At 47.4% G+C, this 23,557-nt stretch overlaps 10 protein-coding genes across 10 annotated transcripts; 5 read left to right on the top strand and 5 right to left on the bottom strand.

Moving 5' to 3' along the window:
* Nucleotides 1–152: 152 nt before the first annotated feature.
* On the bottom strand, nucleotides 153–2,172 carry EDB93DRAFT_358407 (heterokaryon incompatibility protein-domain-containing protein). Its single transcript, XM_041456179.1, has 3 exons — nucleotides 2,161–2,172; nucleotides 1,983–2,105; nucleotides 153–1,927 (listed from the first exon to the last, which is right to left on the bottom strand). Exons 2-3 carry the CDS (start codon nucleotides 2,006–2,008, stop codon nucleotides 313–315), a joined length of 1,641 nt encoding a protein of 546 aa, XP_041308136.1. The 5' UTR covers nucleotides 2,009–2,105; nucleotides 2,161–2,172; the 3' UTR covers nucleotides 153–312.
* A 221-nt stretch (nucleotides 2,173–2,393) lies between these two features.
* Nucleotides 2,394–3,275, bottom strand: EDB93DRAFT_1065278 (WD40-repeat-containing domain protein; the record flags this gene model as incomplete). Its single annotated transcript, XM_041444888.1, has 1 exon — nucleotides 2,394–3,275. A coding segment is annotated over one exon (882 nt), but the record flags the coding sequence as incomplete, so codon positions are not given.
* Nucleotides 3,276–3,819: 544 nt separating this feature from the next.
* On the bottom strand, nucleotides 3,820–4,835 carry EDB93DRAFT_1143443 (uncharacterized protein; the record flags this gene model as incomplete). Its single annotated transcript, XM_041449396.1, is given in 6 exon segments — nucleotides 3,820–3,894; nucleotides 3,914–4,171; nucleotides 4,249–4,284; nucleotides 4,328–4,346; nucleotides 4,404–4,495; nucleotides 4,516–4,835. 6 exon segments carry the CDS (start codon nucleotides 4,819–4,821, stop codon nucleotides 3,820–3,822), a joined length of 786 nt encoding a protein of 261 aa, XP_041308134.1. The 5' UTR covers nucleotides 4,822–4,835.
* A 390-nt stretch (nucleotides 4,836–5,225) lies between these two features.
* EDB93DRAFT_1143435 (uncharacterized protein) lies at nucleotides 5,226–8,599 on the bottom strand. Its single transcript, XM_041449395.1, has 21 exons — nucleotides 8,105–8,599; nucleotides 8,016–8,050; nucleotides 7,908–7,956; nucleotides 7,824–7,855; nucleotides 7,697–7,771; nucleotides 7,637–7,644; nucleotides 7,566–7,584; nucleotides 7,475–7,520; nucleotides 7,403–7,429; nucleotides 7,275–7,340; nucleotides 7,081–7,223; nucleotides 7,010–7,031; nucleotides 6,360–6,955; nucleotides 6,200–6,311; nucleotides 6,069–6,145; nucleotides 5,996–6,018; nucleotides 5,867–5,936; nucleotides 5,797–5,812; nucleotides 5,676–5,741; nucleotides 5,583–5,624; nucleotides 5,226–5,531 (listed from the first exon to the last, which is right to left on the bottom strand). Exons 1-21 carry the CDS (start codon nucleotides 8,466–8,468, stop codon nucleotides 5,491–5,493), a joined length of 1,929 nt encoding a protein of 642 aa, XP_041308133.1. The 5' UTR covers nucleotides 8,469–8,599; the 3' UTR covers nucleotides 5,226–5,490.
* Nucleotides 8,600–10,457: 1,858 nt separating this feature from the next.
* On the top strand, nucleotides 10,458–11,027 carry EDB93DRAFT_1084495 (cytochrome c oxidase polypeptide IV; the record flags this gene model as incomplete). The annotated part of the gene is made up of 3 exons (XM_041445840.1): nucleotides 10,458–10,757; nucleotides 10,819–10,927; nucleotides 10,975–11,027. The coding sequence occupies 3 exons, from the start codon at nucleotides 10,458–10,460 to the stop codon at nucleotides 11,025–11,027; spliced, it is 462 nt and encodes a 153-aa protein (XP_041308132.1).
* Nucleotides 11,028–11,282: 255 nt separating this feature from the next.
* Nucleotides 11,283–12,549, bottom strand: EDB93DRAFT_1103631 (uncharacterized protein; the record flags this gene model as incomplete). Its single annotated transcript, XM_041447324.1, has 4 exons — nucleotides 11,283–11,465; nucleotides 11,520–12,080; nucleotides 12,135–12,398; nucleotides 12,451–12,549. 4 exons carry the CDS (start codon nucleotides 12,547–12,549, stop codon nucleotides 11,283–11,285), a joined length of 1,107 nt encoding a protein of 368 aa, XP_041308131.1.
* A 1,037-nt stretch (nucleotides 12,550–13,586) lies between these two features.
* Nucleotides 13,587–15,238, top strand: EDB93DRAFT_1320878 (uncharacterized protein). The gene is made up of 4 exons (XM_041454924.1): nucleotides 13,587–14,079; nucleotides 14,135–14,582; nucleotides 14,662–14,665; nucleotides 14,806–15,238. Exons 1-4 carry the CDS (start codon nucleotides 14,055–14,057, stop codon nucleotides 15,139–15,141), a joined length of 813 nt encoding a protein of 270 aa, XP_041308130.1. The 5' UTR covers nucleotides 13,587–14,054; the 3' UTR covers nucleotides 15,142–15,238.
* Nucleotides 15,239–15,850: 612 nt separating this feature from the next.
* EDB93DRAFT_1205366 (uncharacterized protein) lies at nucleotides 15,851–17,317 on the top strand (the record flags this gene model as incomplete). The annotated part of the gene is made up of 5 exons (XM_041450982.1): nucleotides 15,851–15,875; nucleotides 15,931–16,378; nucleotides 16,431–16,438; nucleotides 16,495–16,553; nucleotides 16,603–17,317. 5 exons carry the CDS (start codon nucleotides 15,851–15,853, stop codon nucleotides 16,936–16,938), a joined length of 876 nt encoding a protein of 291 aa, XP_041308129.1. The 3' UTR covers nucleotides 16,939–17,317.
* Nucleotides 17,318–18,903: 1,586 nt separating this feature from the next.
* On the top strand, nucleotides 18,904–20,526 carry EDB93DRAFT_358083 (uncharacterized protein). Its single transcript, XM_041456177.1, has 5 exons — nucleotides 18,904–19,245; nucleotides 19,301–19,748; nucleotides 19,813–19,820; nucleotides 19,877–19,935; nucleotides 19,985–20,526. Exons 1-5 carry the CDS (start codon nucleotides 19,221–19,223, stop codon nucleotides 20,324–20,326), a joined length of 882 nt encoding a protein of 293 aa, XP_041308128.1. The 5' UTR covers nucleotides 18,904–19,220; the 3' UTR covers nucleotides 20,327–20,526.
* Nucleotides 20,527–21,713: 1,187 nt separating this feature from the next.
* EDB93DRAFT_1337049 (uncharacterized protein) lies at nucleotides 21,714–22,375 on the top strand (the record flags this gene model as incomplete). The annotated part of the gene is made up of 3 exons (XM_041455350.1): nucleotides 21,714–21,768; nucleotides 21,824–22,271; nucleotides 22,324–22,375. Exons 1-3 carry the CDS (start codon nucleotides 21,744–21,746, stop codon nucleotides 22,373–22,375), a joined length of 525 nt encoding a protein of 174 aa, XP_041308127.1. The 5' UTR covers nucleotides 21,714–21,743.
* Between the last annotated feature and the right edge of the window lie 1,182 nt (nucleotides 22,376–23,557).

Below are 23,557 nucleotides of genomic sequence, written 5' to 3'. Positions count from 1 at the left end.
GATTGGAACTAGATTCATGCCAAGGACGTGGTCCGACTCCCAGTTGGATGAAACGCGGTCGAATGCTCTAACATGACCAGGAAGAGAACTTGGAATATCGCGAGGGTGTTCACCGACCTTCACGTGTACGATGGAGAAATGGGTAAGCGGAGTTAAAAAACGGTCAAACATAATACCCACGGGCGCAACAGGGCACCTCGCCAACACCACATGAAATAGCTAGTAATTATGAAAGGGATTCAGGCCACAGTACCACACATATATATAGCTAAGCTTAAGCTGGATATAATCCTTCCATTGCAGTGAAAGTGCCTACAAGTAGACAGTTTCCAGACAGCTGCGATCAACGTACCACAAAGAAGCAAAATCTGGTACACCGGGAAGTTCCACATAGATAAATCCGGTGGGCACCCTTCTCCACCCATCCTCGAAAGAGCGATACTGTCGCAATAGTCCAAGCAAGGGAGTGTCCTCTGGCTCCACCTCATTTCTCTCCAGCAGATAAGCTGCCACTTGTTTAGGAAGACCCGGGTTTACCGACTCTTCTGCAGGAATATAGTGGAATATGCCTAGCGCATACTGTCTGAATAGTGGTTTGAACTCGTAACCTCTTGAGTCGATCTTGACCTCCCCAATCCCGAGGTTTGGGCAGTGAAATTTGGGATTTATGATGGGCCGGCCATCAAATTCGGGTTTGGCCATTTCAAGCGATAGAATGACCAACGCAATACGCAATCCCCTGCTGGTCAGCATCATGTCAAGTCGACCTATCGTGACGATGTCGGGATGTCCCACAAAGCTCGCTGGCGATGCGGGAAGGGCAAACGACGCATGATGCTTGGCTGGCTTTCCTGCCCAGTTGAGCACTGATGAATCTCCGCCAGCTTGCATGATGGCTTCAATAAGCCTCCCAAATGCACGCTCTCCACCTTCTCCATATGCGATTTGTAGGCTGACGTCAAACATCCCCATGAGCGAATACGCGACATCCTCTGCCCGCGTAGTTCTTCGCTGGGCAGCCCATGTCATCCGCTTATCAATATAGCGAGGAACAGGCTCGAAATCGATGAGTTCTGATTCAGGAATTCCGGTAACTTCTTGCAAAACTGTCATGAGGGGGGTATCCTCTTCCTTATCGTCGTCTTGATCAGTCAGCGGTTGCCAATTCTTGTTGAAGAATTTTATCTTCCTGGGCGCCAGAAGTTCTTGTAACGTCCATCCTCTCATAAACCACTCTTCCAACCTCAGGTCTTCAATAACAGTTGACCCCCCAAGGTACGCGATGCAGATGGACGAATTCTGGTACCACCGAAACATCGACCGGATCGACTCGTCAAGCTCTGCGCTGCTATTCTTGTCGATGCAGCACGTGTCCGACCATAGAAATTGTAGGTCAAGACGTCTAGCTTCTTCGCAGCACTTTTGCAATTTCTCGTAGCCAGGGCTCCGCGCTTTGTTCTCGCTGGCACTGCGTGAAATGAATGATGCATGACGGCCACACTTCGGCCGAGACTTTATGTCGAACAATGAATGTCTGGCATTCGAGGGGTCAGACAGCTTCTTCTCCATCATGTCTTGGTACGAAGGTTCTCCTGTATCTAGCCACCGATGAGAGAAAATAGCATATTCGACTTTGCGGCGGACAAGAGTCGGGATGACCTTTTCTCTTGCCAACGGCGGCACGAAGCGTGCTTGAGCTTCAGCTATCAAATCTTCAGTAATCTCCTTGATGTGATCCTGGAAATGATTCTTCACGAAGTTCCGTCCGACAAGTTCCATTGTTGGAAGGTAGATCAGACGAATTGGAATATCATTCATGACATAGCGATTGAACTCGTCCAGAATATCCTGTGCAGGACTCTGGCCTTGGTTCGCGCCTATGTTTCCTGTCTGGTCAGAGCTCGGCTTGATTTCAGAAATTCTCGGGCTAAATATACGATCTGTCAATATTGTGTTTGGTCTCAAACCAGGTAAATATTCACTAGAGAAGACGATTGCTTTCCAGCATTCCAGTAATTGAGGGGCTGTCTCCACCATTTTCGGAAACGACTGTGCACCGCAGTAGAAGCTACAGAATCTGCATCTATTTTGTATGTCGTAGGAGGCTGGAGAAGCTACTGTTAGCGAGCATACGGGGAAAGAAGCCCGTTTGAATCTTGCCTTCAATGGGAGTGGCCCATGGAATGCGATCACATCCTGTGACACGGTGGGTTCAGGGCTACTCTGTACCTCTGGGTACATCAGGTTCATCGGAGACTGATTCGGGAATGACGGGTCGGATGTCAACTAGCTAGTGGTTTGTATTCAGAAGATAAATGAAGGGGTAGCCTACTCACGTCTTGTTGGTTCTCCAGCCCAAGACTCGGCCTTGAGTTGTGTTTATGCTGCGTGATACTTTCGATGTTCCACAGACACACTTTGCTGTCGCCAGAACCAGCAACGATAAAACGGGTATCAGCTGAAATAGCCATGCAGAGCACTGGTTCAGCGTGCTGGAGCAAGACATTAATCTGATCAAGCGTAATAGCATTCCAGAGTCGGATAGAGTGATCTCCACAAAGAGCAGCAATGAGCTCCCCGTCAGAAGAGACAGCGACATAGTCAGACATCCAGGTCGGATCGCCACCAAGGGAACGTCCTTCTTGATGACCTGTCTCCGAGATCCAAACGCGAATTGTTCTATCGAGCGATGCAGTGACTAAACGCTGACCATTGGGGTACCATGCCACAGACAGTAGTGCACCCGTATGGCCAGTGATAGGGCTAACTGCTGCTGGTTTTCCCGTCTTCACATCCCAGATTCGCAACTTCTCCTGTTCTGGAGCTATAAGAGATACGGCAGCAATTCTGCTACCTTCAGGAGAGAACGCAACCTGGCGTTCGGAAATGGGGGACTCGATATCTATTATAAGCTTCGCGGTGGCCACATCCCATATTTTGATCATTCGGCCTGCTATGGACGCGATGGTGGCACTGTCGGGAGAGAAGGAAATAGAGTTGATGGAGTTCAAATGTGCTTGAATGGGCGCTGTTGCCAAAGTACGTGTCGTTGCGTTCCATATCAAGATTTTGCCGTCCCCGCCTCCACTCACAAACATCGTCCCATCCGGCGACACAGCAACGACATTGACTGAAACCTTGTGTCCCCGAATGGGTTCCCCTGATGCTTGCCCGCTTCCTACATCCCAAAGGCGAATCCTGCGGTCATAGGAGCCACTAATAATCATTTTGCTGTCTGGAAAAAGAGCTATACATGTTAATGTGTCGGCATGCCCCACGAAGTACTTGGACGGGAGACATTTGGGGTCATCTGGTAGACATGACGTCGATATTTCTGGCCCGAACTCTTGCTCGATGTCCGAGACAGACATGCCACTGGTAGTCTCGTTCCCGACGTTCTGGTCTAAGGGTACAAAGCCTCACGCCGTGGCGCAAAGGTGCATGCGCATTTCGGAGTTTAAACAACGTGCCAAAGCAAGAAGTGTGCAAGGGCAATGCAAGGGGGTTCTTGAAGCTTGAGGGCGGCCTTAGATAGGCGGAGAAATAAAACCATTTGCAGCACTCACCACTACTCACAACTGATCAGTGCCAAACTATGCTGGAAAGATCTTGAAAAATCCCCTTGTTACTCTGGGAAGCAAGGTTAGTTGGACAATGATGGAACGACTCCAAAACGACTCGGGTACTAAAACAAAAATGGCACGCCACTATGTAATGCTAACTCGGTCACTACGCGTTGAAGAAATTCATGCCAAAACAAAAACAATCATATCATAAATATGCATATGAATGGATAACATAACTTCGACGAACAACAGTTCATATGGATGAAGTAGAACGGGTTTCATCAGTGTCTGACCCCCCATCAGTTCTCCCCAAACCCACTGACCATCCCTAAATTCGTCTCGTCCACAGTCGCCTTCAAATTCTCAATCCTAAGATTCATCATCTCAAGCGCATCCAAACCCATAGGCAACCCCTTCGATATCTTTCCTCCCTGCACAACCTCATACACAATCCACGTGAACTTTTCTGGATCTCCTTCCAGAACCGCGCCCTCCATCGTCTGACGCAACGCGGAAGTCGCAAAGGACCCATCGGCGTGCTGCGGTAATACCACTGCACCTTTGTGTCCGTTTATGTGGAACGCCCCGGGTTCAATTACGCAGATCTGCTTTCTTGTTGTGAGTATAATTTAACTTATTGGCGGAGAGAACGACGTGCATTCATGTCCAGGGAGCTGGCAACTCGTTCGCGAGGACCATCCGAGAAACCCATCCAGCGCTATGCATCAAATCAATGATCAGCCACTTTCCACCTTCCTCACATCAAGATTTCCTACCATGCTTCCTGCAACACATCAGCATCATCTCAACCAACACTATATTTAAAACCGCACTCACGACCCAGTATAATAACCAAATCCAGGAGACGCATGATACCCAGTGACCGAACTGACTTGAAGAATTATTCCCCGCTTGCCCGGTTCATTTACCTCCCTAAAAAAAAGTTCACAGCAGCACGACCAACATTCGTCGCACCCCAAAAATTTGTCTCGAAAACCTCGCGCGCTTTATCATCGGGCGTGCCTTCAACTTCCATTAAAACACCATATCCGGCATCGACGAACACTACGTCCAGCCTTCCGAACGCCGAACGTGTGCGCTCGAATGCTTCGTCAATGTCTTCTTGCTTCAACACATCCACTTTGAGTAAGAGGAGTCTGTCTGCTGAGTATCGGGCCGCGAGATCAGATAGGACTTCTGGTTTGCGGAGGGTCGCTACTACGATGTCGCCTTGACTGAGTGCATGCTCCGTCATAGATCTTCCGAATCCTGAGGACGTCCCCGTTACTATGCGTGGTGCCTAGTATCAGTGAAATTGCTAGTGCGTAGAGGGAATTTTTACTAAACCAGACTTTGGGAGAGGTCATTGTAGCTTATTGACGATGTAATGATCCCCTCGGCCTGGCTATGGCCATGGCTTTTATGCCATCCTATCGTTCACCAGAACAGCCATTAAAGATACATTGCGCAGTTGAACCTAATACACCATTTTGGCACTTTCAAATAACTCTATACAGTCGTACTTGGTAGCCGCTATCTACCGAATTCATTACTTGCTGTGCGCAAGTCTCAAGATACGCACGACTATACATAGTACCAGCGCTCCGCGGTGCTGAAGTAGCTTCAGCGTAAGTGCGCCTCGGCGAGGGGTACCGCGTATGGTATACAACAAGGCAACCACATAATATTGTGTCAAGTAGTAAATAAAGTACATCGATTAGATGTTCTACTGTCAAAAATAGTTCATGCCATACAAGGTGTGTGAAGTAGGATGTAAAGTAAATGAATGATAAATCCGTAAAGAACGTGAAGATGAAACGAAGGACAACACCCATACTTGAATGAGTGGACTGGGCATTCTACTCTACAGGGAAAATATGGTCCTGGGACGCGAGATAGAAATTGTTCTAAAGACCGATTGTCGTTACACGCAGACAGCAAGTTCGCTCGGGAGACTCGAAGCAGCTGTGGAGGACGAATCAGTATCTTGAGGCGTCAAATGATTGTTGACTTTACTAGGGTAGAACCAGAAAGAAACGGCTATGATGACGTATAAACCTGCAAGAATATTGAGTACGACAGCCTAGGGGCGCTACTGAACCTCCTCACAGATTAAGATGACACCCTCTAACCAGTTTGATTTGCCATCCGCAACCACGAGACTCATGGTTTGCACTGCAGGAGAAAATGATCAGAGTGTCGCGTATTTTATCGAAAGGTCGGAGCATACCTGAAACGTAGAGAACCTAGTAGATGTCTGCTTAGCTACAGTTGGACTGATGAATTGGAACAGCACTCACCACAGACTCAAACGGGTCGAATAGTAAAGCCAGTGGCCTGCCTATGATCCATCCAAGGGTAATCATGAGCCTTATCCAAGAACTTCAGTTGGTATTGGCAGCAACATGTTGAACACGACGAGCACTTACGGAATAACCAAGAGAGTGGTTTGCTTACGCCGACATGAGTACCGTCATACAAGAATCAGCGAAGGAGACTTACTATAGACGACCCGACAGCAATGCTCACGCTCAGATTCAGCTGGTCCTTCACAGAAGTATTGACTGCAGTAACGCATTCTGCATAGCTAGCGTGTCAAAGTACTCCGAAAATCAGGAGCACCATGTACATACCTGCGATAGAGCTGACTGCAGGAAGCAAGACAAGACCGACCCATTGCTTGCTGATCGTTGTTTCGATTCCGTCCATGGATTCCACAAGATCTTCAGCAGTGATGGTCACCGTCTAGAAGAGTCATTGACAGGTACTCATTCGAACCAATTCATCACTTACAATAGTGACTAATGTCAATAGTAAAAGGGTAACCATCCAGCTCAGCTGCGGCTCTCTGAAACTATCCACTGCTGATGGCGACCTGTGTAGATTAGCATGTTCAGAGGTACTCATAGGCTCCGGTGAAGCGCATCGGATAGGATCGGTATCAACGGCGGATTCCATTGGTGATGTACTCCAGGGCGGATTTAAGGAGGCAACAGTGCTGCCATCTACATGATCGTGTTCATTTTGCGTAGTTTGCTGTGACAGTCTCTCAGCCAATCGATGAGTAGAGTCCTGTACAACCTCCTGCTTAGTCGTTTCCGGAAGATGATCTTTGCTCCCTGTCAGCGTGATCTCAGAGGAAGAATTCAACTGCGAGTTCCTATAAGGAAATCTGGGCAGCGCGGAAACACGTCGAAGAGTCGAAACCGAACTCCGACCATCATGCATGCAACCAGGTTTGTCGTGCAAAGCTGTGGATGCAGAGAGCATGTCGGTTAGATAACGTGAATGAACTGGAATCTTGACCGATAGCTTGTCGCTCTTAAGTTTTGAATCTTGATAGAGATGCTTGTGGGACCAGAACTGGAAGAGAAGATATGCAACATAAACTGTCCACGTGTATAATGAGGGGCTCTCGATGGACATGTAAACCCAGAACTTACTAAACATGAGTATGATTGAAACCTACGGCGATTTGGTCAGTGAGTTTCCGCAAAGTCAAAACAAATCCTACCCCATAGCTCATCTTCAGAATATCATCCTTCTGCTCAAAGGAGCCAGAATCCTTTCCGCCACTGATTGCAAAGTGATACGCAGCAGGGAGGAGCAGAGCACCAACGCTGATACTTAAAAGTGATGAATGTATCTGTGTAGCAGCTGAAGGATTTATCAGCTATCTCAGTATCATTATTATATATGTGACCTCACTCTGGCCGAATCCTTGTTCAGAGAAGCGAAGCCCGCCTGCAAAGAAGCACATTCCTAGGACAAGGACTAGAAAGATGAGGATAGTTAGAGGATAGTTATTAGATGATGTAGAGAGATGCACGACGTACGTAACTTGCTCAAAATCGAGCCAATGACTGCGAGCATTAGATTAAATCTTCAAACATACTGGTTGAACTTACGCGAAGATTGTACGACCCTTAGTTCACACTTCCTGAGGGCGGTAATCTAAAAAGGTCAGCAGATTCTCGCGCAAATAAGTCTAGCGCTTACCGCGATGACCATCTCGACACTTGTGAGATGCGCGTTAGAGAGCTATCAACAGTCAATGAGCCTGAACTCACGTATTACTCTGTATAGATAGAGGTTGAGGAGTATTCGATCGTTAATAGAATATGGCTTACCATACTCGCATTAAGTAAACCAGCCTTGGTGCCTCCGATACGAAGGGCCAGTTCACGAGTTGAAAGATCGTGAAGCTAAGAAAGGAAGGCTCGATTCAGTCGAGCGATGGAAGAGTGTGTGTCACACCTTTACAAGAGGGATCATGGACAGGATGCTGACTGTTGAAAGAGTCGTTTCAAGTTTCAAGAAGAATTTGCGTTGAAAGCTTACAGATGAATATAACCTTGTGGTGCTTCTCGAGCACGAAGCTCAGCGTCCACTTGGAATAGTGGCACAATAATCAGTAAACAGACAGGATGCGTAAAGATAGTCACTCACAGAAACAGGAATCAGCAACAATAAAAGGTTAAACCCTACGACCATCAAGTTTAGCACGGTAGGGGACAAGTATACCGTAATGCACTAACATGAGCCAAATAGAACGACTTTCCAACCCTGCCAGATGTGTGCTGTTGGTTCCGATTCCTGTTCATTCCCACCAGGCAGTGGCACGCCCACTGAAAGTTCCACGGGGGAGGGTAGATTCCATCGAAAGGGTGATGCGTTGGTCTCGCTGGGCGAGCCATTCAAGTTGTCCCCAGGAAATATAATTGACGTTGGACTGCATGACATACTTGAATATCTAGAACCTGGGTCCTGGAGGGACAAGTTAATCTCTGTTGGTCTATTAGTGGGTTCCGTCGCGCCCGGAGATGAAGGTGAAGGAGGATGACTGTAAGCCCGCAGGATGTCTAATGTAGTGGATCCCGGTGAGGGTTCACTGGAAGACATGGCGAGCGAGGTGCAGCTTGGACGCGAATTTCGCGCGTGAGCGTGAAGGAAAGGAGGGAGATGGCGTCACTAGAAATCTCTCGCGACAATTTACTTGTATATGTAAGTATGAGTTTGGAAGACGGCATCTTGTCAGTTCATTTTGCATTCACGGCATGAAATAAATTCTAGCGCATCATTCGTTCGTAAACACCTGCCTTTTATGGAAAACGCTCACGGGACCGAATTTGTTTCAACAATGTTGTCGCTGCGGAAATAAGTTCAAGGTGTTAACTCCAAGTTAACTCCACTCTCGACTACTCAGGACGAAATTCAACTCTGGGATCAAACCTTTGATTACAATATTAGAAGTATCCTACCTTGTCCCAGTTGTCTTTAGCTAACCGCATCACGCAGTTCTCAACAGCCGTGACTCAACTCTCAAGTCATGGTTCCAACTTCTTCGATGGTCCGGGGTTCTCGACCGAGCTGTGTTTCAGTGCGTTGTTGATGAGTGATATCTATCACATTGATTCCTACTAGTACCGCCGGCGAGGGCAAGGCACTGGTTTTAGCTTGGCACGGTAAGCTCTGTTGAATGTCCAATCCCCCGCTTTCACCCAGATTCACTACTGCACCACCGAAAGCCATTTTGATTACTAGCGAACACAAGGCGCTGAGCGGAGAAGGAGGCCCTGAAAGTATTCATGGCTTGCCACGGGGAATGCGGATTTTAGGAAAGAACGATGCATCAATTAGATTCCTTTTTATCTATTATACAGAAGTCTAATACCGAGATAGCAAAGCAGACCACACAAGTGAGATTCCTGCCGCTGTCCAACATGAGTATATTTTTTGTCAGTACTTCTACGCTAACCCTATATCAAATTATATTATCGTTTTCCCAGTGAACGTGCTCATATTTACGTGAGGTGATTCAGGAGAATGTAGGAGATCGTTAGGTAAGTCTCGATAACAGTGTTTGTCAAGGAAGGTCATTTCTCGTGTTTCAAAGCCAAATTACCAATTGACTTCTTCATAATTATGTTTGCGAAGCATAATATATCACTCTGTAAGGTCATTGAGAAGAAACAGTGCACTTCGACTGGTAAGAACATGAAGTAAACAATGTTCCGATTTCTGAATCGACGAATCATTCATCAGTGCCATTCATCTTTTGTCATCGAATGTCAGCATTTCCGAGTTCGAAGCTATCTCGGCAATATGGTTCATGAAGATCGTACGAGCAGAGATACTCTGGTAGGTGTAATGTAGCCTGTGCAGGGTGCATACACCACGAGTCCACGACGTGCCCATAACTCGCGCTGTGACTCGTCTAGTAACATAGCGGGATTTCGGCAAATGATAGCAGCAATAAAGGTAATGTCATCGATACTCGGGTGCGACATTTCCATCGTTTGGATTTTGAGATCCAATGCTGGCAGTCCGAGTCAGTCGAGCGGCTTTGTCTTCTGGACACCGAGTAAGGGGAAGATACTTACAACGCAATGTCCGTATCAGTGCAAAACAAGGATGCGAGCGTTTATATCTAAAAAAATCGTTAACGTGCGTGGCCACCATGGCAGCATGCTGACTCGTGCGCGATGTGTACCAACGAGCACGATTCTAACTTGAGACTTGATCCTTGGTCCTACTTCGGACGGTTCCGAGACGTAAGTTCAACGTTGAACTTTTTCGTTTCCGCATGAAATCGCAATCAGCTGTGAGCTGTAATATCATGGGAGGGCTCATCAGCGCTGCCAGGCCCAATACATACTTAACTGCCGCTTGATGAACCGAGAACTCCAAAACATAAAGCCGAACGTTCGCCAGATATTATAATCAGGGGAAGGAGTATCTGAATGGTCTGAGTACTCTGCCTCATGAGCATGCGCAAAGAAAGGTTCTGAGTCGTCGGAGGTAGACGGGGCGCACGTCACGTCGTCACCCGTGACAGACACTTTCCAAGTCACGCCCAACCCGCACCTAGCCTCAACTTCATAGCACACCATGTTCAACGCTGCCCTTCGTGCCGTCCGCCCTGTCGTGCGTAACACGCGCAGGTCAACCCCTTCCACCGCTTTTCGCGCTCTTTCCACCACCACTCCCCGTTTTTCGGGTCCCGCCCCTCCTTCACTCTTTGGAGAGGGTGCAAAGCCCGGTGAAATTCCTTCCGATGAGCAGCAAGCAACTGGTCTAGAGCGCTTCCAGCTTCTCGGGGAGATGCAGGGTGTTGACTCGTTTGACTTGGAGCCTCTTGACTCGAGTCGCGTGGGCACCCTCGAAGACCCGATCAAAGTCTTTTCACTGGTATGCTTTGCATCGTAACGATGTGTCGTGGCGTCTTACAGATTTTATTTGATTGTTTTAGGACACATCTCGTATTGTTGGATGCACTGGTTCGCCAGCCGAAAGTCATGAGTTGCATTGGTTCACTCTCAAGAAAGAGAAAAACCGCCGTTGCCCTGAATGCGGCTCTGGTGAGTATTTGGCTATTCCTTGTCCAATCCATACTTAAGTTTGGCAGTCTATGCACTTGATTTCCAGGGCGTGGAACATCATGATGCCCACCACCATTAGAATCAGCAATTTCTCAGTTTAATCTATTGCGGAGAGCAGTACCACATGTTCCTGTCTAGGTTGTTTGATCATTATCAACATCTTGACAGATTATTCGCATTATCGTTGTGTGAGAGTAAGAGGTTATGTACACAGTTCCGCTGAGCGCCTGCATCAAACGTTAAACAAGAAGAGTCATACTACATATGAAAGACATTGAAATATAAGACAAGAAACTATGCCTGGGCCCTGCACAGCTGATGGAAGACTCGGCAGCTATGTCATGATGCATCTATCATTTGGGGGGCTTCCAATTGTAGGACCAAAAGCGCTCAGCGTCCACTGTTTCATTCTTGCACAGCACGGGTCGTCTTCGGTGTCAAATACCCAACCTACAGCCGCTCGTAACTGAGCGCCTTGCATTAGTGCTGTATAGTAAAAGTCATTGGCTTTCACAGCCTGTCACGGTAGCTGTGTGAGCAGATAACTATCACGATGAAAGGCGAGTCGTACCCTCTGGTATATTTTTCGTAGTCTTGCACTTTCTTCTGGTGTTTCTAGCCACGATTTCCTCGGAGCAGCAAATCGAGGGTCGTTGATTCCATCATATCTGAGCCAGGGAGGATAATCCGCAGCGAGTATAGCAGGTGATGTCGAATTCATCCACCAGTCCAAGATACCAGTGAGGTTGCCGGAGGAATCAATCATCAAATCCATGTCTCCCAGTCCGTCATGCGCCAGTACCATGCGACGAACACACCTTTCATCGACTTGAGTCAAGTGCACCCGCAGGTGCGCGATTAATTGCGATACGGATGCTTGCGCTCTGAACCTATTCTCATCCCCGGTGTCTAAAGCGAATGCTCGACTTGTCTTCAATGTGGAAAGGTACTGGAGGTATTTTTGCAAAGTGGGAAAAACCTCAGAGGCATGCGCGTGATTAGCATTATAAATCCGCGGTATTACGACGAGTTCGTCCGGGGAACTCGTGACAGAGATGGAGCCGATCGTTTGTGGGACATTGATGTCGAACAACTTCAGTGCGAAATCCGCATATGACCGCACCAGTTGTTCCTTTGAAGCATTGTCAAGCGACCGGGTAACGCGATTAACCATACAAAGACAAACCTTTGCCTGTGAAGATAGCGTCGGGTATAAATTTTTGATGGGTTCACCTGTCAAACCCTGCGTGACGAAAGCATTCCGAGCGATTTTAGCGCTACATGGCAGGACATGCAGAAGATGGGGCGCGGGCACCGCGGAGTGTGCGGAAAGCCAGCGGAGGAGGGCAGTCTCGCTCTCAAAGAGCCGTTGGCTCCAATCTGAGTCAGAAGAGGTGGGTCGCAACCACAACCAGACAGTTTGACCGCCTGCTAGCGAGATTTCAAAAACCTGAACAAGCACTTTGTCAGTACTGTTGTTACAATGCTGACAAAATGCGTACCGGATGGGCGCCTAGTCTTCGTTGTCGAAAAGACTTTATATGGAAGCCCTGGTGCGTTAATTGAGCAAGCAGAGTCTGTTCTATGCTAGATGTAGGCATATTGGGCTGTCACCGTCGCCAGCGAGGTATTTACGAAGTTGGGTGCGCAGACAGTTGAGTTATGTAAGGTCCGCAGTGTGCATTCTGTGGAGCCCTATCAATTTTTGTGATTCAAAACGGAACTTGAACGAAGGGAAAGAAATACCGCAACGTTAATGCAATCTTCTTCTTGGGTTAGTGGCGCAACTACAACATGCTCAATCTGGAGAACTCCGTGATGGGGGCACGAGGTATTCGTGATAGTAGACGTCATTCTAGGTCATTGTTGTTCCAACAATTGAGTGCCAGCGGTTATCGATTATCAGCGAAAACGAGAAGTAGGGCTAGTGCACAGAAACGAGCCTAGAAGACTCACGTCACTGTTGCACATAGTTTGGCCCAGCGCTCAGCTGTACAAATATGCACTGTTACAACCGCCACATAGTACTGAAGCCACATGTCCGAGTCAGATCCCATTAATTTCGATCCTCATTACAGACTGTTCAGCCTGCAAGACGATTGGTCTATCTTTCGAATCTCGTATTTTGGCTGGGACAGGGAATAAAAAGCTGTCAGGAGTCAGGACCCAGGCGTCGTATCGATGATATTAATATTATTACACCAAGTTCTTAGACCTGGAAGCTTCGAAGGCTGGAACAGTTGCGCTGTCACGCGCATACGAAGATGAAACACTCGACTCGGAAATGGCCGAAACTTTACATTCAGGCTTAAACCTTGAAGCTTGAATACACCGCGGTAGCGTATAACGGAATTTCATCGACATCGTCTAACGTCGTTTGAGATTTGTGGAAACTCAATACTAAACTCCTCCGCTCTAGGTCCTATCAGTGACCTGACGTTTAGGGTTTCCTACTTATATGCATGTGGTTTAGCCCAAGCTCCGCAAACCTACTCCGCCAGAATGAAATGACCAAAGTCTAGGTATAAGGGCTAGTCTGAATCAATTGGTAAATTTCATCAGCCTAGGTCGTACGAAGGAATCTACAAATAGACTGAATTTGAACTGCTCTATACAATGTATGCATCATAATTTAAATCATGAATGTCGACGTCATGATAGAGACGCGGACTCGAAGCACCGGGAAGCTCGAGTGGACGGGAGCATCAAGGCCTGTCAGGGCACAACTTGAAGTACTTCGTATAGTCGGGGATACATCCTTGCGATACACGACTAGTAAGCTCAAATCAACTTCAGCTATCGCGCGTGTATCTACACTCGATATTCCAGGTGACACTGCTCTGTTGGGAAGGTTGCATCGACTCGAAGTGGTCAGATAATCACTAGGAAACCGAAAAGGAGTCATGTATATCCCGAGACTTGCGGAGTACAGTCAGTAATGACTTGGGTAGATGGTGATTACCAAATATTGACCATACGGAGTTCTTTCAAGGTGCCGAAATGATACTGCGCGACGTATCTTTAATAGCTGTTCTGATGAACGATAAGGGCATAAAAGCCGGTCATAGCCAGGCCAAGGGGATCATTACATCGTCAATAAGCTGCAATGGCCTCCCCAAAAGTCTGGTTTAGTGAGAATTTCCTTTACTCACCAACATTTTCACTGATGCTAAGCACCACGCACAGTAACGGGGACGTCCTCGGGATTCGGAAGATCTATGACAGAGTACGCACTCAACCAAGGCGACACCGTAGTAGCAACCCTCCGCAAACCACAAGTCCTATCTGATCTCGCGGCCCGATACTCAGCAGACAGACTCCTCGTACTCAAAGTCGATGTTACAAAGCAAGAAGACATTGACGAAGCATTCGCGCGCGTGCAATCGGCGTTCGGACGACTGGACGTAGTGTTCAACAATGCTGGGTATGGATTTTTCACGGAAATTGAAGGCACGCCCGATGATAAAGCGCGTGAGCTTTTCGAGACAAATTTTTGGGGTGCGACGAATGTTAGTCGTGCTGCTGTGAAGTTTTTTAGGGAGGTGAATGAACCGGGAAAGGGGGGAATACTTCTTCAAGTCAGTTCCATTGCTGGGTTTCATGCGCTTCCTGGGTTTGGTTACTATACTGCGTCGTGAGTGCAGTTTAAATTTCGTGTTAGTACAGATGATGTCAACGTGTTGCAGAAAATATGGTAAGAATATTGATGCGAGGAAAGTGGAAAGTGCTGATGATTGATTTGATGCATAGCGCTGGAGGGTTTTTCAGATGCTCTCGCGAAAGAGTTGCCAGCTTCCTGGAACATAAATGCACGTTGTTCTATCCACCAATAAATTTATACTCACAACAAGAATCAGATCTGCATCATTGAACCTGGGGCATTCCACACAAAGGGAAACAAAGAGGCAGCGGTATTACCGCACCATCCAGCATACAACGACGAGTCCTTTCCGACTTCGAAGTTTCGTCAGATGATGGAAAGCGCGATTTTCAAAGGAGATCCAGAAAAGCTCACGCGGACTGTGTATGCGGTTGTGCAGGGAGAAAAGATACCGGAGCGGTTGCCTATGGGTTTGGATGCGCTTGAGTTGCTGAACCGTAGGATTGAGAATTTGAAGGCGACTGTAGACGAGACGAAGGTATGGTCAGAGGATTTGAGGAGAGCTGATGGAGGAGTCCAAATACTTCTCTAAAGTGACTTCACTATATGTAGACAACTCATAGGAATGGAATCGAGTGGGATGTGTGACAGTTAGAGTGATTGTGTCAAATACGTATGAGACACTGGCCACTATGCTAATCCCAAGCTGGAGAGGTTTGCGTTCCAGACTTCTGACCTTGTTCCAGGTAATTGGTCAGTGCTTTGGATTTCTGCAATTGTGGATGTAAAGGTTGCTTTTGCCGTAGTGGGTTTTGTGGACCATGCCTCGTCGATCATGCATCATGAATGAATTGACATGTAGACAACTCAAAGAACAACTTGAACGTGTACACTGTGCATTGACGAAAACACGATCGACGACACGAGCCTTGAGCAAGGCAATGCAAATGCATCAGTGGATTCAGACTCCTACCCATCGGCGGGTGTGTGAGAGAGCCTAGACTCGTGACCAGTCCATCTACTATGAGGCAAACCGTCGATAGACGGACTGGTAAATCTAGGTCTGAATTTGGATAATGCGCTTTGGCATGACTGTTCAGGACTTAGACGCTGCTTAGATAAGTCTGCTAAGTGATTTCCATTACAAATCATCTACGTTAATTACTCAGCGGAGTTCTTTGAAAGTGCCGAAATGATACTGCGCGACGGACCTTTAATGACTGTTCTGATGAACAATAGGATGGCATAAAAGGATGGCCGCCAGGCCGAGGGATTCATTACATTGTCGCCATCAAGCTACAATGGCCTCTCCCAAAGTCTGGTTTAGTAAGAATTTCCTCTACTTACTAGCAATTTCACTGATGCTAAGCACCACGCACAGTAACAGGGACGTCCTCAGGATTCGGAAGATCTATGACGGAGTACGCACTCAACCAAGGCGACACCGTAGTAGCAACCCTCCGCAAACCACAAGTCCTATCCGATCTTGCAGCCCGATACTCAGCAGACAAGCTCCTTGTACTCAAAGTCGATGTTACGAAGCAAGAGGACATCGACGAAGCATTTGCGCGCACACGTGAAGCATTTGGACGGCTGGACGTAGTGTTCAACAATGCCGGATATGGACTTTTCACGGAAATTGAAGGCACGCCCGATGATAAAGCGCGTGAACTTTTCGAGACAAATTTTTGGGGTGCGACGAATGTTAGTCGCGCTGCCGTGAAATTTTTTAGGGAGGTGAATGAACCGGGCAAGGGGGGGATAATTCTTCAAGTCAGTTCGATTGCTGGGTTTCATGCGCTTCCTGGGCTGAGTTATTATGCTGCCACGTGAGTGTGGTTCGAATTTGGTGTTGGTTGAGATGATGCTGATGTGTTGCAGGAAACACGGTAGGAATCTTGATGCGAGGAAAGTGGGAAGTGCTGATGATCGATTTGATGCATAGCGCTCGAGGGTTTCTCAGATGGTCTTGCAAGAGAGCTGCCAGCTTCCTGGAACATAAATGCACGTTGTTTTCTCCGCCAATAAGTTTATACTCATAACAAGAAAGCAGATCTGTATCATTGAACCCGGGGCATTCCACACAAATGGAACCAAAGGAGCAATGGTATTACCGCACCATCCAGCATACGCTGACGAATCCTTTCCGACTTCGAGGCTCCGTCGAGTGGCAGAAGGCGCGGTTTTTGAAGGAGATGCAGAAAAGTTCGTGCGGACTGTGTATGAGGTTGTGCAGGGAGGAAAGATACCGAAGCGGTTGCCTATGGGTTTGGATGCGCTTGAAGCGCTGAATCTTAGGATTGAGAGTTTGAAGGCGACTGTGGACGAGACAAAGGGATGGTCAGAAGATTTGAGGAGAGCTGATGGAGGAGTCCAGCTACTTCTCTAAAGTAACTTCAACTAGTTTATCTAGACATCCCGTAGGAATGGAGTCGATGTGACAGTTAAACTTATTGTGCCACTGATACTTATGAGACACTATGCTAGTCTCAAGCTAGAGAGGTTCCGAACTCATGACCTTGTTCCGGTTGCTTTCGCTGACGGCTGCAGTGGGTTTTGTGGACCATGGCGAGTCAGTGGCTCATCGATCATGTCATGAACGAATTGACATGCAGACTCGGACAACTCGGAGAACTTGAACGCGTGCACTGTGCATTGACAAAAACATGATCGACGACACGAGCAATGCAATGCAAATCGACAACAATGTGATGTTTTTACGAAATGATGAACAGACAAACTCAGATCTCACATTGTCCAGTTTTCACTCCAAGTTTGGTTCGCACGGTTTTAGACTGAACGACATGCACCTCAACCTCAGTTTTTAGTCTTCAACTACTGACAAAGTCTTCGGATCTTTCTGTGATACCCCTGCTGTTATTTATGTCGACGATGCGAGTCTTGATTCTACCGTGTCTTGTCGTTGTCTTTTCTGCACAATTGCAATGTACTGCGGTTGCCACCAACCATCACGGGGTGACTGTAAAGTCGACTGCTGGCCCGGCACGCGTTCCTACCGTCGACGGTTATTACAATTCCTCACAGACATTTTGACGGTCTATATGAATGGGTGCGACATCGAACTTGGTCGCGATTGGCTCGCATTTGTGAATGCGAGATTCGATTGGTCTCGATTTCTTCAGCCTTCAGAAACTGAGGTCACTCGGCTTTCTGCTGGTTATAGTTGGGATTTTTACCCTGAGGTACGTGTATTCGTCGAATCATTTTATATGGCTGAATGATCTAGAGAATCTATCTTCTTCTCGGCCTGTTGTTACAAATGGAGAAAAAGTTTTAGCTACGCAGGCGGGTCTATCTTCATCATCTCTGTCATGTTCGTCTGTACTTCGGCAAAATGAACACGCTGTGGACAATTTTGTGATGGTTATGAAGACTTATCCAGCTCTAAGTGAGTTGGCAGTCGCCCATGGCCTCGGGGAGATCTACTCGACGAACAAAGCGAAAAATCGCGAATGCGAACAGCATACTAGGACAGCAGACCACGGCTATGTCCTTAATTTCTATGGCCAGCTCGAGCACGAACGCAAATGTACTATTGCGAACGAAAGTATTTGTGATCTTCGCACATCTTCAAAAACTCGCTCACTCTCGAGTCGCTTAGGAAGCGCTATGTGACCCGAGAATTCTCTCCGACTACCGCGGAACATACTTTCAGCCGGGACAGACCAAATTCAAGCAGCTGAACATCTACGATACGGCAGAAAACGGATTCAGACTAATCTCGATGCATGAAACTTACTCAAATCAAGATCCGGCACACTTGTTCTCGCCGTCTACGATGCTCACGTGTACAACATGATGAAAAACGGCCAGCCGACCAGCATGCATACTAAAATCGTTGATCGAAACACAAACTAACCTCGGACCGGCCCTTTTAGACTTTTCAGCTCGGCGTGCAAGCCATGAAGGTCCTGCGTCCTTCGGATGAACCTGTCGAAGGACGTTTTATCCCCATACTGTAAGCCATCAGTGCGGGCTTCTCAACATCCGATGTTCGCGGTCAACTCTTCCAAGCACACAAACAGGCAGAAGAACAAGGGAGGGAAAGGAAAGGAGAAAGTAGACTAACCCATGATGCACTTACTAGGAACACCAGCCTGTACCAACCGCCTTCATTTTGTGACTCCTCTGGTTGTATCTGTGGCATTAGCCCGGCAGAAAAAAAGATCAAAGCCACTTCAATTTCGCCATTCACACAGTGCTCACCTCCATCTTGCCACTTGTCTGGGTTTACCACTTGTATCGCGACTCGGCTGTGTAGGATATTTCTATTTATAACACCAATAGATTTGCATTATGACTGGGAAAAAAAAACGACCGTAGCGGGCTCTGCCGCGAGCAACCCTTCACGTTATTCCGCTATCAGTAGACATGAGGTGGCAAACCGTCGATAGACTGCAATCTCATGCACATCTTGTACCATTCTATTTTGGGTTTGTAAGACCAGGTAGTAACTGGCTATGCACATACGGTGCTGAAATGATCATGATGTACGTTCAACTGCGCAAACTGAGATCATGATGTTGATCCACCAGCTCTCTATCGGACTCATTGACGGATCTTTGAAAATGTATTTGACTGATGTCCTGGTGGATGATAGGACAACATAAAAGTCACAGCTAGGGACCATTACATCGTCAACGAGGTACAATGGCCTCTCCCAAAGTCTGGTTTAGTAAGAATTTCTTCTACTCACTAGCAATTTCACTGATGCTAAGCACCACACACAGTAACGGGGACGTCCTCAGGATTCGGAAGGTCTATGACGGAGTATGCACTCAGCCAAGGCAACATCGTAGTAGCGACCCTCCGCAAGCCACAAGTCCTATCTGATCTCGCAGCCCGATACTCAGCAGACAAGCTCCTCGTACTCAAAGTCGATGTTACGAAGCAAGAGGATATCGACGAAGCATTCGTGCGCACACGTTCGGCATTCGGACGGCTGGACGTAGTGTTCAACAATGCCGGATATGCACTTCTCATGGAAATTGAAGGCACGCCCGATGATAGAGCGCGTGAGCTTTTCGAGACAAATTTTTGGGGTGCGGCGAATGTTAGTCGTGCTGCCGTGAATTTTTTTAGGGAGGTGAATGAACCGGGAAAGGGGGGAATAATTCTTCAAGTTAGTTCTGTTGGTGGGTTTCACGCGCTTCCTGGGTTTGGTTATTATGCTGCATCGTGAGTGCGGCGTGAATCTGGTATTGATTGAGATGATGCTGATGCCGATGCTGATGTATTGCAGGAAACATGGTAGGAATCTTAATGCAAAGAAAGTGGAAAGTACTGATGATTGATTTGATGGACAGCACTGGATGGTTTCTCAGATGGCCTTGCAAAAGAGCTGCCAGCTTCCTGGAACATAAATGTACGTTGTTCTCTCCAGCAATAAACTTATACTTACAACAAGAAAGCAGATCTGTATCATTGAACCTGGGGCATTCCATACAAACGGAAGCAGAGGGGTAATGGTATTACCGCAGCATCTAGCATACATCAACGAGTCCTTTCCGACTTCGAGGTTCCGTCAGATGATGGAGGGCGCGGTTTTTGAAGGAGATCCGGAAAAGTTCACGCGGACTGTGTATACCGTTGTACAGGGAGGAAAGATACCGAAGCGATTGCCTATGGGTTTGGATGCGCTTAAAATGCTGAATCTTAGGATTGAGAATTTAAAGGCGACTGTGGACGAGACGAAGGAATGGTCAGTGGATCTGAAGAGACTTGATCTCGGAGTCGGACTTCTAAAAATAGCTTAATACCATGTATCCCACCCACTCTACAACTCCAATGAACGTGATCTCTATCATCCAAGCTATGAGTAGGACTAAATTCATTCGCCCGCTCATTACTACAAGAATAGCTTCCTACAGACTATACTGAGACTCTCAGCGACAAGCACGTAACATGCTCAGGCTTATCCTTGCCTGCTCGTGTACATCCTCACAGCTACAACTATGGTTGCATGTCAATTCCAGCTAGAAGCCATTCTTACAACATTGAACGGGGCCGTGACAGTATAATTACAGCTGGTACGCGCTGTAAAAGACCTTGCGTCTCAAAATTTCTAATATACTCAGGTAAGATTCAAAGTGATACGGATCCATTATCTTCACAAGTCTAGAATGGATATCCGACGTGAATTTGAACCCAGATTTACCTGGCTCCCCAGTCTATCAAGTCACCAGACCATCTAGGAGTGGATTTATGGGACGGTTCATTCTTTCCTTGCCAAGCCATATTCTAACTTTCCCCCGAAACCAAGGCCATGACCAATGCCCGCATGTGCCCTGGTTACAGCTTACAAAACCCTCCACGTTCAATCACTATCAACCGCTGTCAATGAGTTATGCGATTCTACTCTCCTGGACAGATAGTTCCGGCGGAACGCATAGCAGCCGATGCTGTTTGTGTCATACATCTTCAACGACAAGCCGACCAGTTATTATTGGTACCCTTACTCAGAAACAGGTTGATGAACTACTATGTTCATGGGCAGACTGTGATGGGTAGGTGATTCACGGACGAACCATGGTGGGGACAAGCTTCGAGTCGTCCAAATATGCAATGTACGTGCACTGGGTTTCGTCGCATACAAAAAGAATGCAGGCCCTTGAATGACTCTGTTCGAATGCTCGTCAATGAAGTCAAGTACTCTGCTGTGCCACAAAATTTGCTGTCTGGGCTCTTGCTAATCTGCTGATCGAGCATCTCTGCACCTACATGCTCCGCTCCTGCATTAAATGATTTAAATCACCTTGTACCATCGTTGCCCTTCCCTTGATAATCCACTGCATACTCACCTAGTTTAGAGCTATCAAGGTGGTGCTTCGTCTGCGACTCAACTGATATTTAGAGAGTGGATCTCCAACATTATGATTTTCCTCCTAATGACGAATGCCGAGGCTTGTCCTCGAGTTGAGGGGAAATCCTCAGTCCACCTGATGTGACCAGATAATCATCAGGAACCGGACCGAAAAGCGCTGGTACTATGGGATAGTCGTGTGGGACAGTAGCAGGTAGTGAGTTCGGTAGATAGCGGTTACCAAGCATCCACGTCGAAAGTGACGAAATGATGTAAGTTCAACTGCGCGAGGGATCTTAAATGGTGTTATGGTGAATGATATAAGAGCCATAGCCAGGCCAAGGGGATCATTACATCGTCAATAAGCTACAATGGCCTCCTCCAAAGTCTGGTTTAGTAAGAATTTCCTCTACTCACTAGCAATTTCACTGATGCTAAGCGCCACGCACAGTAACGGGGACGTCCTCAGGATTCGGAAGGTCTATGACAGAGTATGCACTCAGCCAAGGCGACATCGTAGTAGCGACCCTCCGCAAACCAGAAGTCCTATCCGATCTCACAGCCCGATACTCAGCAGACAAGCTCCTCGTACTCAAAGTCGATGTTACAAAGCAAGAGGACATCGGCGAAGCATTCGCGCGCACACGTTCAGCGTTCGGACGGCTGGACGTAGTGTTCAACAATGCCGGATGTGGAGTTTTCGCCGAAATCGAAAGCACGCCTGATGATGAAGCGCGTGAGCTTTTCGAGACAAATTTTTGGGGCGCGGCGAATGTTAGTCGTGCTGCTGTGAAGTTTTTTAGGGAGGTAAACCAACCAGGCAAGAAAGGGATACTTCTTCAAGTCAGTTCGGCTACTGGGTTTCACACATCTCCTATGTGTGGTTATTATAGTGCGTCGTGAGTGCAGCGTGAATCTGGTGTTGGTTTAGATGATGCTGATGTGTTGCAGAAAACACGGTGGGAATCTTGATGCGAGGAAAGTGGAAAGTGCTGATGGTTAATTTGATGCATAGCACTGGAGGGTTTTTCAGATGCTCTCGCGAAAGAGTTGCCAGATTCCTGGAACATAAATGCACGTTGTTCTCTCCACCCGTAAATTTATACTCACAACAAGAAAGTAGATCTGCATCATTGAACCCGGGGCATTCCACACAGACTGAAGCAGAGGGATAGTGGCATTACCGCAGCATCCAGCATACGCCGACGAGTCCTTTCCGACTTCCGTGTTGCGTCAGATGATAAAGAACATGGTTTTGGGAGGAAATCCACACAAGCTCACGCGGACCGTGTATGAGATTGTGCAGGGAGGAAAGATACCGAAGCGACTGCCTATGGGTTTGGATGCGCTTGAGATGCTGAATCTCAGGATTGAAGATTTAAAGGCGACCGTGGACGATACGAAGAGATGGTCAGTGGATTTAAAGAGAGCTGATGGGGGGTCAGACACCCGCTCTACTTGATCCATATGAACCTCGTTGAAGTTGTGTTATCCATCTATATGCAGACTTATGATTGTTTTTGTTTTGGGATGAACTTGGTCTCTTCATGATCAAACGCGTCATCACGGAAACGGTGAACAGATGAGATTGTTAAGTGGTGGGTAAATGTCATACCAGCACGGTTCTACAGATGAGTTATTGGGTTCACGGAAGAACCATGATGGTGCTGGACTAGGGGGACAAGCTTCGAGTCGTCCAAATATGCAATGTACGTGCACTGGGTTTCGTCGCATAAAAAAAGAATGCAGACCCTTGAATGACTCGGTTCGAATGATCGTCAATGAAGTCGAGTACTCTGCGGTGCCACAAAATTTGCTGTCTGGGCTCTTGCCAATGTGCTGATCGAGTAGTATCTCTGCACCTACATGCTCCGCTCCCTCCTGCATCAAATGATTTAAGTCACCTTGTACCATCGTTGCCCTTCCCTTGATAATACACTGCCCACTCACCTAGTTATAGAGCTATCAAGGCGGTGCTTCGTCTGCGACTCGAGCACAGTCTATGCAAGTATGATATTTAGACAGTGGAATCTCCAACTTCATGATTTTCCTCCTAATGACAAATGCCGAGGGCTGTCCTCGAGTTGAGGGGAAATCTCAGTCCATCTGATGTGACCAGATAATCACCAGGAACCGGACCGAAGAGCGCTGGTGCTATGGATAGTCGTGTGGGACAGCCGCAAGT

Source organism: Suillus bovinus (genome assembly GCF_016758785.1).
Source record: "Suillus bovinus strain UH-Sbo-P2 chromosome Unknown EDB93scaffold_24, whole genome shotgun sequence".
Lineage (NCBI taxonomy): Eukaryota > Fungi > Basidiomycota > Agaricomycetes > Boletales > Suillaceae > Suillus > Suillus bovinus.
Note: the sequence above shows the minus strand (reverse complement) of the source record. Positions and strands in the feature narration are given on the sequence as shown.